This window comes from Uloborus diversus, chromosome 1 (assembly GCF_026930045.1).
Source record: "Uloborus diversus isolate 005 chromosome 1, Udiv.v.3.1, whole genome shotgun sequence".
NCBI classification, from domain to species: Eukaryota; Metazoa; Arthropoda; class Arachnida; order Araneae; family Uloboridae; genus Uloborus; species Uloborus diversus.
The window spans coordinates 105,682,575-105,696,303 of record NC_072731.1 but is presented as its reverse complement, the minus strand read 5'-3'; the positions used below and the strand labels follow the sequence as shown (position 1 = coordinate 105,696,303).

The 13,729-nt window shown below is 33.2% G+C and overlaps 1 protein-coding gene across 6 annotated transcripts in view; it reads right to left on the bottom strand.

The window, feature by feature from the left end:
• Window positions 1-3,662: 3,662 nt before the first annotated feature.
• The window catches only part of LOC129231220 (myosin-7B-like), a 121,458-nt gene continuing 111,391 nt past the window's right edge, over window positions 3,663-13,729 (bottom strand). For all 6 annotated transcript variants that reach the window (XM_054865492.1, XM_054865526.1, XM_054865484.1 and 3 more), the window contains one exon: window positions 3,663-5,736. In XM_054865492.1, coding sequence (XP_054721467.1) covers window positions 5,504-5,736 — 233 coding nt within the window. In that variant the 3' untranslated portion in view covers window positions 3,663-5,503. The remainder of the gene's footprint in view (window positions 5,737-13,729) is intronic.

Genomic DNA, 13,729 nt, shown 5'->3' with positions numbered 1-13,729 from the left:
TGTTCTTACCTTTTGGGGAGCAAAAAGAAAAAAAGAAAGAAAATTCGACTTAAAGAGTTACACTAGCATGGAAAACTTTGATGACAGTCATAAAGTAATGTTCCACTTACTAAAGTTTCACTGTAGTTGCAAAATTTTAAAAATTTTGGTTTTGTGTATGTACCAGTTTTACTTAATGTATTATGTATGTATTCATTTATGATTGAATAAGTTCATCATTGGACAAATGATTGATTAATGATTTTTCAGGGTTTTTTGAATTTTAAATTGGTTGAAAATTATTTTAGTGACATTACTAAAAATCTGAAAATGTGTTAACTGTGCATTTTTAAAGCAACTGCACTGGTCAAGTTATTATGCTATACATCTTAGATGCTTTGAAATTTAAATTTAAACTAAAATTTTGAAATTTTAAATGTGGTAAGATCAGACAAGCTGTTTATTTTTGTATCACAACCAACTCATAGGAAAGAAATGCTTGATATTTTGATATGAATTTGCATAAGGTATTATAGTTTAATTTCTTAATGGATTTGAAAGTTCTAAAGAGGGGAGGAGTTGTGGCATGGTACGCTTTCTGTCAACGGATGCCACTGTTTCCCACGCTTTTTACTCATTCCCACGCTTTGAAGCCAGCTGCATCGAATTCTTTCAAATCCATAAAATACTATGTTCCGCCCCCAAGCTGACCTTTGGCCGTTTTGGCTCAAGTTTAACATTCCGTTCCCAGGATGGCCACCTGCATCCATGGACCAGCTGCATCCGAGAGAGAGAATCCTCGTTTGTTTTCCAAGAAAAAGGGGAGATGAAATTTGCGGGGCTGGGGAGCGGCTGACTCGGAAAACGAGGAGAACGATCAAAAACTTTGGAGAGGTCAGTCATGCTGTCTGGCTCTCCAGATATCTGTCTAACTACGAATGAATAGTATTTGTCTAAATCTTGTAAATAGCTGTGTAAATAAAAAAATGTTAAGTTTACCCCTGGTAACTTCTTGCTTTACCACTCAGCATGCCACACGTACTACCAAAACGCCACAGCGGCATTTCCGAAGAACGTAACCTCCGCGTAAAACGAGGGTCTACTGTTGTTCTTGCAATATGGAACGAAAACTGAAGTAACGCACCTAGAATCCTAGATGGCGGAGCGAGTTTCCCTTACGTCCGGCCATATTTTGACAAAAAGCACATTCATCTTATCACAGTAATTCAAAAAAAAAAATATTTTTTGAATTTTTTGTTCAAATATTGTTCGTCTCCGTTTTATGACAAACGCTGATTTTAATCTTTCAAACAAAAGGTTTTTATTTCTGCCAAACTTTAACTCCAATCTGATGCTAGTGGGGTGGACCAGTTTTCAGTAGGTTATTTGACCGGTTGTAGCTAATACGATTGTTTTTGAAAACACCTTTTACAGATTTTGGCGCCAATTCAACTTTGAGTACCTTAAATGAGGCTACTTGAACATATGAGAAAAAAATGTTTAAAATCCGTCCTGATCCTATGTAACTCAATCTATAGACTTAAAAAACTTCCTCTATGACAGGTAGCAGTACTAGGTAGAAGCTGGAGCATGAAACAAAGTTTCTTGCTATTCCCGCCTTTTTCTGCTTGAGGTTTTGATTACAAGTCGTCTAAACAATTGTTTTTTGTGTCTGCACACTTTCACATGTAAGTTCATAAACATCTGATATCATCAAGGTCAAGATAGTTTTATGTTTGCATTCTATTTCTTAATAAAATAAGTGTTTTAAGGTTATAGCTATATAATTAAAACGGTAACTAATATGTTAGTAAAAATGCACTGGTTGCCTTAAAATGGGGCTACTTGAACCCAGCGTTCGAACAGCCCCAAACCATAGTTTCATCACTAAATTATGTTAAGTAAGGTTTGCAATCTTTAAAAATAAAGAGGTTAATTACTATTTATACCCGTTTTTTGCAGATCTGGGGATGAAAAGGGTCGGAAAGTAAAATAGAGCCCTTTGAAGTAGGAAATAATGCGGATCATTAAGAGAAAAAATTACAATTACGTCCAGATTCAACTAATTCCGGAGAAATGTCTTATCGAGTGGCATCAGCCCATTTTGACTTATGTATATCATTTCCAAAAAGGAAATTGAAAGATCGTTCACAAAACAAGCCTGGCCATCCTGTAGTATTTAGGAGCTAGGAAGAGCAGGTATTAAATAATATCAGAGAAAAAAAAAATCCAGTCAAGCTATTAAATTGAGGAGTTTTCATTCTTTCTAATGTTTAAATAATTAGCATTTCAATTGGTTTTAGATGTAGTTAGATTATGTTACTATTTGAAACTATGTTTGCCTAAAAATATGTTACGTTGATTTTATATTAATTTATATAAATAATTTGCAATTTATATAAATAGTTTGCTCACTAGAATGTACGTTTTGAGTTTATTTTTCAAAATCATTGGTCCTTCTTCATACCACCACCTGTTTTAAAGCGTTTTCTAATGGATTTGCTGAGTGAGACCAAGTAGCCCCAGCGCGGGGCTACTTGAATCCAATTTTTAAAAATAGAAAAAATATATATAAAGAGTTAAAATTGTTGTTTAAAAAAGGCTTTAGGTGGTAGTAGAACGTCTGAAAAGTGGTTAAAACAAGGTTATCAGTGTAAAACTCGCAAAAAGTATAAAATTTTGGGTCTAAGTAGCCCCACTTTACGGTACTTCGAATGTTTCAAAGCTTGTATCTCGCTGAAATATGTAACTATCTCGATGAAAAAAATTTCATTTTTTTAGGATTTTACTGCTCTTTTCAAATATGTTCTCATTTTATGCGTAGAATCTCAGGAAGGTCAGAAATCGGGCTTAATCTCAGATTTATTTATTTATTTATGGCTCACTTTTTTTCTTTTTACCGTAACTCAGTTAGGGTTACGAATTGCATAGGATAATGGGTGGTCCTATGCTCCACTTGGGCTCTTCTAGCACCCACTTTTGGTTTGGCAGATTAGGTCAAATTCACCCGGTATATACGATTATAAAATAAATGTTATCAGTCATCTTATAAAAATTTGAACTTTTGTTCGAACAAGCTGCTTTAAGTGTTTTTAGTTGTTTCAAGAAATTTCGTATTAATTTTTAAGACAATAGTAAATTTTATTTAAGATAATTTTCGTTTTAGTGCTAATAAAACCGTTTGCAGAAAGTTCCATTCAAGCTGCACTGTTGAAGGAAAATCGATGTTTCACGGAAAACTTGGAAAATAACTAGCGCTTCATCTTTTCAAAGAAATGAAGTAAAATTACTTTACCGAAACCTGTAGCAATCATATGACAGAACATCAGTATTTCTTCTCGGCGTGTTGGTTAAGATCAAAAATATGTAATATAGCAATGATACTATAGAGTGCACCTTTCATTGCTGGCAAGGCAGAAATTATACTCAAAAAATTCGGGGTGGAGGATCTTTTTTTTTTCTCTCTCTTGCGTCGCTCTCGCCATCTCAGTATAATAAAGTTTCCTGATAAACTAAATATTTTACTTTAAAACTACATAGCTGAACGTTAGATCACAAAATTCGAAAAATGTCTACATGATTGTAAAAAAAAAAAAAAAAAAAACTCTACAGTTATCTTTGATGTGAAATTTAAACAGCTTTTCGAACACAAATAAGAAATAGATAAGACACAAAGATAGACGCTGAAATTAATAAGCAATTTATTTACATTTTTATTTTCAAATTTCAAAAGCTTTTATTACAAAAAAACAGCTGCATCAATTATTTTCTATGTACTCTGCTCTTGGTGAAAAACGAAACAATGCGATAAACAGAGGCGCATCAATCACAGATCCGGCAATAGGAAAACAGACGGACCTGTTGAAGCTTTGAGACTAAACACACCAAATCATTTTCGAACTTGATCAGATCAGCTTCAGGTGAAGGACTCCCGAAGTAATGTTGAGCGATCTATATGTCTTGAACAATGAATTCTAAAACATAATGGCACTTTTTGTTTTAATAGTTTAAGAGACATTGTTAAAAAGATGCATGAAGTTTATCTTAACATTTTGGCAATTTTAATTTGTTCATTTTTTCTTTTTAAATTCACATATCGAAGTTGTTTACGGATTTGGTAACCAGCTTTGTGTGTGTGACTGAAGGTCGTGGTATTGAGTGTTCTTGTTTGTCATATACCAATCAATCAAATAGTAATAATCTTAATTTGGAAAAGAACATATTGACGTTTTTGACGTTTTTCTGAATCAAAAAAAAAAAAAAATGTTAGTGTTATCTCCTTCACTTCCTTAGTACGTTGCAGTGAGAAACAAGAGAGCTCCTACTCGTTGAGTCGGAAACTCTCTACGTGCTGCAAATACTTCAGAAGCTCCGACTCCGAAGGTCATCCCACCTGCTCCTTGCCGAAGTCAACGAGGTGCAGGTGTCCATTCCCTTTATATATTTATTTATTTTTGCTATCGTTCTTCTGTTTCATTCTGAATTGTACTTTTATATTTTAAAGTCGACAGATTCACGCAGAAATCAATTGAAGAAAAAAATTTCAGTTTGAAAATAATTTCCAGACTTTTGCAAGAATCGGCGACGAGCATCCAAGCGTCTGCTACCGAGTTTGAACCTTTCAGTCACGTCAATAAGATATTGAAGTTTTGATTAGAATACGTAATTAGAATCAAATATTCCGAATCCCAACAACATGGCACTAATACGAAAAGAAAATGCAATTACAATTAAAAAAAAAAAAATTAAATGAGTATTTTTGAATCACCATTTTGCAATGAACCAAACACCTTTAATTTGCAAGCTAATGCATGCCAAACATTACTGACGTCATCAATTTAACATGTTTTGAAACAAATGTATTTCAAGAGAAGTATTTCATTGTGTTTCCCTATCTACCTGTTTGATAGAAAATATCACAAAAATCAATGCTCTTAGGGAATTTTTGAAATAGTTGCACATTTGCGGCTACTTCGATTAAAGTAGTTGTATCCTAACATTTTGCAACTCTGTTTTCATTGTCATTTTCCACACAAAATTTAAAAGCTGAACCTAAACAGCGGAAATCTAATACTTGATAGAAAACTACTAACACAAATCTCCTTCGAGTACACATATTGTCCATAATGCACGATAATGAAAAGAAAAATAATCGAATTAAGCTCAATGGACACATGCTGAGAAAGCCTGATTAAGTTTGTGAAAGAAAAATGCGGGAATGTATGAGAAACGAAGTTATTTCTTCAGTAAAATAACGGGAACCGAGAAATCTGAATGAAAATTCGCTAGTCACAGTGCCAATTATATCACATTTAATTGACATATCTAGAGCAGGATCTCCTAAGCATTTGTTTCTACTGTAAAAAATCTGGCAGGCGTTTGTTGAAAATTTTCAAAATTGAAGCCGTTATTTAACAAAAATATTGTGCTTGAAAAGCGATAGGTACTTCTGTGTGTATGAAGAAGACTGATCTGAGTTCGATTACATTGGTGTGAGCAAGATGTCCATATGCAGAAAAAAAGGCTATTTGCTTTTCTGATCCTTGCGAACTTTGTATCCCCTGAAGGCAGCTTGGATCTTGGTGGCGGCCTCTTTCTGTCCTTCGCCAAGGCCTTCCTCCAGCCAAGAGAGCTCCTGCTCGTTGAGTTGGGAACTCTCTGCGTCCTGCAAGTACTCCAGAAGTTCAGACTCTGAAGGTCCTTCCACCTGCTCCTTGCCCAAGTCAACGAGGAGGTCGCTGTCTGTGCTTGCATCCTCTGCACCAAAAGAAAAGGCAGAATATTAAAATTATGCTTACTTCCTCTATACATCTCAATAAGGGACTTGGGGAAAACTCAACATCATGCTAACGTCTTTAAACCACTGAAAAGGGTAAGATAAATAAATACCTTTGTGCTGAACAGTAAAGTTACGTAAAGTAACAACGTCTAAAAAGGACAACGTCAACGGATGAAAAGACCGTCTTTTCACCCATAAGCTCACTACGCTTTGCATTGAAAAAGGCGTTCCCTGAAACGCCAAAACATCTGCAGTAATCTGCGAATTTGTGCTTGTTAGACGTTGTTACTTTACGTTAGTTTACTGAAAAGGGATCTAAAACTAACGTTATCGTCACGCTCATATTAAGACATGAGCACATGGGACACGGACCCAGGGCACCAAATCAGTAGATTTCGAGTAATTTCGAATAAAATATTTTCCTTTTAACTTTAATCTCTTCCGCAACCGCCCAAAGTTACATAAAGTTTCGCCCATTTTTTTCACTATTATCAGGTTTAAAAGTAATAGAGTAGCTACTGTTAATGTACTGATTTACGTCTTATTGGAACTAAGCAAAATTTGACGAAATCTTAAACTATAATGCTTTCTTTTTTTTTCATATATCACTTCTACTAATATTATTGCTACTATAACATATATTACAGTCGATTCCTGTTAATCGGAACACATTAGGGTCGGGCCATTTTGGTCCTACACTGCAAAAAATAATTGTTGTTTTTACAGTAATATACTGTTTTTTCCTACAGTTTAATACTGCTGTGCCAAATAACAGAAAAAAACTGTGAAAATGATTTAGATTGCGCAAAACGATGCGCAAAAGGTTTTTCTTTTCATACGGGAAGAGAAAATGAATTTAAGGTATCGAGACAGCCATGTTAGTTATTTTTCGGGAACGCTGAGGCAGGACTGCTCAGATGTAATCCAAGTTAAAGGCAAGTGCTAGTTATATTACTCATTCCCTTTTCCTCAAAATGTAGTTTTCTTTATCATCGAGAATGTATGTAAAATAAGTTTTTATTTTTAAATCGCAATTCGTATCCCAATATTCGTTGATGTTGACTTTGCAATTTCTTTTAGTTGTAAGTTGTACCGATTGCTTTATAGCGACAATCCGAGTAGTTGTTGTGATTCTGAACATTTTACAGCACGTATGATAGTTTTTAAACATTTTCTGAACCTCAGATTTGTTTTTAAAAGAAATCAATTCCTTTCTTAATCGTATTTAAAGTTATTAGAACATTATACTTTGTCTACGACTATATTTTGTGTTATATAGGATGTCAGTACTTAAAATTTAAATTCCTATGTATAAAATAACAATGTGACTGAGAGACATGCAAACAGTATCACGTTTACTGATATTTTTTGTTGAAGAATTTGCCACTCTGGAAATAAACAGTCTGATGTCTAAACGACTTAAAGTTCTCTGAAATCTGGAGTCAGCTTCATACTTATCGATCAAAACTAAAATAATAGTAATTAAAAAAATAATCAATGAAGCACTCAAAAAAAAAAAAATAATAATAAAAATAAGCATTTTCAGACACAATCACAAAACCTTTTTGTTTCAAAAGTTTTATATTTCCGTCAGCAGGAAATTAAAGTTTTACTTCAGGAAAAATGCACTAGTACCATTGGAACTTGTGAACATAAAAATAATTTTAAAAACTATATTCAAAGGCACTCGATGGGAGGTCAAGGAAAGTCTGTATGACCTCCTCAAAATTTCCACATTGGGAAAATTTTGTCTGGCGATTCGGCAAATTTGGGGATATAACTGTAATGTTGCAATTTTTGAATTCTCGAATGTTCAAATTCCATTACATATTGTATTTATTGTTGTGCGTACTTAATGTGCACATGCACCAGTATTTTATTAATCGGCAAATATGTAAATTCCAATTGACAAATTGAGATTATACGCCTTCCCAACATATTTAAGTTCAGGCCGTGCCTGGCTATATTTTAAAATTTTCAGCTCTTCATTTCTTATCTGGTAGTGTTTCGTTCTCGTCAAAATTAGTTTTTTAATTTAAAGTAGAATATTTACATTATTATGCATTGTTTGTCATATTTTATTCGCCTTAAGGGACATGCTCATTTAGAAAAGTAGATGCTAGTAAACTACAGTAGAATTTGAAACTCTGGTAACCTTGAACTCGTCAGTTTCCTTACATTTTAACTTTTAGAACCCTTGGGTTTTAAAGATTGGCATCAACGTGTTTATGATGACGACAAAAACTACATTATAAATACTGAAAAGGTGCCTCAGTGGCCGCCGAGCGGTCTGAGTGACTGCTTGACATTGACAGACTTGAGGCGGTGGGTTCGACTCCCACCCTCGTTCAGGTTGTACTTTCCCTTCTTTGTGATGTAAATTACTTCATGTGTTGTTTATATGTGTAATAAAATACATCATGCGTAAGGGAGGCAAAGCACTCAGATTGTAGTCCTCATCAAAATAAACCTTGTGCAATTAAGCACCAAAAGAAAGAAATACTGAAAAGTGATTCTGTACTTCACTGTCTTTCACTGCATATAAAAAGTAAAAGTATGTTAAATTGTTATCCGTGTAAAGTGGAAAAATCGGAGAATTTCGTTTCAACTTGTAACGGAGGTTCAAGCCAAAGCCGGGTAAAATCTTTTGCATTTAAATGCGGTGGGTTCCTTAGCAGTTGAGTGCTTTAAGGCTGGAGGGATTATTTTCACAATAATAGACGATTTTTCAAGAAAGCCTTCGGTTTGTTTCTTATAAAAGAAAAGTGAGGTTTTTGAATACTTTGTCAGGTTTCAAAAGAGAACAGAGATATTTGCGGGAAAGATCCGATAACGGAAAGGAATTTCTGAACTTCCGCTTTGAAATTTACCTTAGCGACCAAAGCATAAGAATTGAAAAAACCCAACAAATCCTTCAGTTAACAAAGTAGCGTCATAGAACACTATGACTCAACATTAATAAATGGAATTAGGACACTTTTAAATGAATCGGGTTTGCCTCAGCAGTTTTGAGCCGAAGCAGCTATATGCTACCACTACTTACGGACTAGAGCGGTTTTAAAAGGAAAAACCAAAACCTTTTTTGAGCTATTTAGGTGAAGAAAGCCATCTATTAAACACTCCCGTGTTTTTTGGCTGTATTTCGTACATTGGACTTCCAAAACAGAAAATAAACAAATTGGATATGAGAGCTAAACAGGGAGTCATAGTAGGATATGCGTTTTATACGAAAGGTTATAGAATTTGGGATCCCGAAAATCGCGAAATAACCGAAACGCTGAATGTTTAATTCGATGAAAATAAATTCTGGGGGCGTAAAAAATTAACGGGAAACAGAGGGACACAGTTTTATTTCACTACTGAGTAAATCTGAAGTAGGAAAAGATTATCCTGAAAATAAAATCGAGCGTGTTGAGAATTAATAGGGTTAAATAAATACCAAAGCAGAGAATTCAGGGATATGTATTATTCTATTGACACGACGACGGTTCTAAAGTTCGAATCACGAAGCCGAGGTTTATTGTTCTGAAAATAACATTAAATATGACCCAATATATTTTGATTTCACTTGTGATGATAATTCAACAAAAGTATCGGATTCCGATGAAGATAGGGGGGATAATTCAAGTAAGCTAGAAGTTAACATTTCTGAAGATGTAATTTCTTCGAATTTGAAACAAAGTTTGAAAACGGAATGGCTCAAGAAATTCAGGTGATCTGAGAAAGAAACGTTTACGAATTGGTTAAACTGACTGAAAATTTTAGAAAGAAAGAAGGATATAGATGACGGTTTTGATTTAAAAACAGATGAGCAGAATGAAATAATGCGCTTTAAGGCGAGACTGGTAATTTTAGGTAACCACCAGGTATGGGGGGGGGGGATACTTTTCGCAAGTGTTCTCTCCAGTAATTTCCTTTGATTGAGGCTTTCTTTTCAATTTTTGTGTATAAACTACATTGGGTTCATTTCCAAGTAGATGATTGCAATCCGTATTTATATGGGGATTTAAAAGGGGAGATTTGTGAGGCAACCTGAAAGGTTTGTCTATCCCTAAAATTTAAATTTTATCTGTAAATTGTCATTCTGATTCAGATTACGCCTCGAATCACGACGACCGGATTTCAATGGCGGGGGGGGGGGCTTGTAGTGTTTTTGGATAGGATACGAATAGTATGGTTTAAATACAAACAAAAATGCGTAGCACTGTCAACGATGGAAGCGAAGTATATTTCATTTAGTGGAAAATCTAAGGAAGTTATGCGGATCAAAAGAATTTTAAATGAATTAATTGGCTACGAAAAGAGTTAAGAATTTTAGATTGATAGATAGTACTTAGTACTGTGACAATCTATTTGCGATCGATTTTTCTAGTTCAGCAATAGAAAATTGCAGAACTAAGCAGATTGATGTGGGGTACCATTTCCTTAGGAATTTGATTGATGAAAACAAATTTGGAATAAAATTTGTTGAAACTAAAAATAATTTAGCTGATTGTTTTACAAAACTTTTCTCAAGGGAAAATTTACGTAAACCTTGAATTGCAATGACATATTTTTCTAGATTGTTTTATTTATTTATTATTATTATTTTTTTTTTTTTTGGAAATGTTTCAATTATTCCATTATGTTTAAGTTATAATTTGTGCACACAAACGGATGGCCTGTAATATATTTTTTATTCATGTCTTAAAGTATTTCCTGTTTCCCGTGTGCTGGCGTACCAAGAAGGGGGGAATATGCTAGCGAATATTTTGTTCCTGTCCTTCCACGGAGGAAAAAAAATGTAGTTGATTTAATTTTGAATTTGTGCCCGGTGATATGGTTGCGTTAGGTATTTCGAAAAAATTTAAACTATCAATTTCATTCTAGCCGCCTGAATTCACTTCATTTAAATTTATTCACTAATGCAATATTATTTCTTTGAGTTTAGTGGTATGCAAATGTAAAGAACTACGTAACTTGTGACCAGAATTGAATGGAATAATGGGTTCGTGGCAGTTCGCAGTTGTGTTCCGCTTGGAATTTCAAAGAAGCCTCTTGTCTGAACGACGTTGCAGTGGTTCACTTAGTGACACGAATGCCGGCAACGGAAGTATCTCTTTTCATCTTTATAAGTATCTCTTTTCATTTATATTTTTGTGTTTATATTTTTGTATCGGATGTAATTTGTAATCACAAATGCTTTTGAGTTTTAGAGCGTTCTAAGGCACTGAACCCTCTCCTACGGCCTGCGTGCCATATTGGTTCCCTGAAGCTGTTTTTTGTGGCCCGTTGTCAGGTTCTATGTATCATTACAATCAAGAACTATGTATTGGAACAATATAAACGAAATTTTATTTAGTTTTGATTAAAATGTGATCGGTCATACAATTCATTTAAGTCTTGAGTTTTTTAAATTTGTAATTCAATATTAATTTTTGCGGGTAGTTGAATATTAACACTTCAAGAATCACCGGAATATAGAAATTTGTTGCTAGAGCTAAATTAGACGTACATTTCTTTCAGTATTATTATTATTTTTTTAATTTTTCAGTAAATTTTAGAACATTGATTCTTTGTTTTTACATGTTATTAAAATCGAAGGAACCGAAACAGAATGCTGAGTACTTTATTATTTATTGTACGCATTTTTGTAAAAATTAAAGGAACAAAATTTAAAGTCAACTTCATAATGAGAAAACCGATGAAGATTAAAGTTTAAAGTACGAAGTATTAAAGCGTATGAAATTTTCTTCGCATATTCAGACTTGACTTATCAAACAAAATTATAGATTATTTTTATTGTAATGTAAATAAAAAGCAGTTATTTTGCAAATGTGGGCATGTTTAAAACTACAGTAAAAGTGGTGCGGTCTTCTGGTAAGCGTTTTCAAGAAGGGTAGCATTGTTTACAACAAGGACGGCGGGCCAAATATGGACTTACAATTAATGATTAGAGCTGGCACTACCAGATTTAATCCATTTTTTGACATATTTGACGATTTATTCTTTTGTTAAAAACTTTCAACTTTTCTGACCAATTTTAGTTTCTTACTGAACTGACTTTAACTAAGCCATCTTGATTTTGGGAATAAAGAATTTTCTTCCAGATTTCACGTAAATTCTGAAAAACTTAAAGATAATTTGTGTAAAACCTTCCAAAAGAAGTGCCACTTAAAATAAAAGTCGCTGGTGGCTTAAATGGGGAAATGGCTGTTCAAAACGAAGAGGGAGGGGGCTCCCCATTTTGAAAGACATAGAATATAAATGAAGCATCTTAAATTATGCTTAAATATTAAGACATATATAAGATACAATGATCTTACGGTATTATTTTATTTCAACTCAAATGATTCTTTTATGTGATTCCTTAGTACTTAAGAAAAAAAACTCCAAAAAATGAAATTTTAACAATGTAATAACACGATTGTAAAATAAAATATATGAAAAAAATATTTAAAAAAATTAAAGTAAAATATTTTACATTAAGTACAGACAGAGTTCTAAATATTTCTAACAATAGGGAGCTGTCAAAGAAAAAGAAAATGAAGCTGGTATCCGTTGAACATAGCTCGAGCTATTTAACAAGTGTTGGAAAGGAATATCGGTTACAAAAATACCTCGGGAGGGGGGCGGGGTAAAAGAGTCTAGATACGGTATTCATTGTTTTAAATGAATACCCCAATATTTCCGAATTGGTTGTCCTAAACGTCGACATTGCTCCATTTTCTAAAAAAAAAATATCTCTACCTCATCCTAATTATTGTTTTGAAGTAAATATATTGCAATACGATAATCTGAAGCCTATTCTAAGAAGAAACTAGTTTCAAGTTTTATCATCTTTCAAACATTTTTTTTCTTTAGGCCAAGATGCTAGCTTTCCCATTTTGGACAACTTTCCGCTGTTTTTTTTTTCTCTTGATTTATAAAAGGAGTTATTCTCCCGATCACTTCAGTTATCCGATCGAAACAAATAAACATTATTCTTAATCAACAGTCTTATATAAATTACAAAATCCTTCAAAAATACCGAAAATTACAAGGATTTTTTTTTTAATTGTATTTCAGGAACCAGTATAAGTGCATTTCTTTACATGGAAGATAAAATGTAAGATATTATTTTCTTTCTTTTTCATTTTTTGAGTTCTTATGTAAAGTATCCAGATTAGGTCTACTTTAATTAAACATTAATAACCGCCGCTACAAATGCGTAGGTTGCAAATTGCTGCCAAACAGTTTTTTTTCTCCTTACGACAACATATTTAGCGCTTAACTGGTTCTTGAAATCAACGGTTCAATTACAATTTAGGTATATGTTAAGCGGTTTCGAAATAAAAGCTATTCCCAAGGCATCCTTAATTTCAGATCATTCAGAGTCATAATTTTAATCATTTTAGGGCGTATTTTTATGCCTACGTAATTTGATTTTTTCAAGGTATGTTTTTTCGTGTCTAAAAGGTTTATGAGATTCTAACAATTTTTATTTTGACAGATGCTTTCCTAGTATAAGGCCTAATGATGGCACCTAAGTCGGCAACGATGTCACAAAGAAGAATCAAGGTTGTGATGTAAAAATTTTGACCTTGAAAAAAATAGTATTCGATTTTAAATGAATTTCTGCAATTTCACTGTAAAAATTACTAATCTATATTTATAGGTAATGTATACGAAATAAAATAATTTGGTAATTTTTAATGGTGTGAATTTTTCCTTTTTTGTCATGAAAACAGTATAACATAATATAAAGTTATATAATTTTTGGAGTAGTAAAACTAAGTTTTAACTTTCAATACTAGTACTCATAAACCTGACAGATTTTATTATACCGGGTGAAAAATTGTTTCTGTTTAACAGCTCTGGAATATAGAACTGTCACATATTTATTGTTTTCATTTATGAAAACTTTAAAAGATCAATAGGAAAAAGTATTATCAAATCTATAATAATCAGTATACAATAAAAACCATTCTGTGCAGTCTAAATGCTGAATAC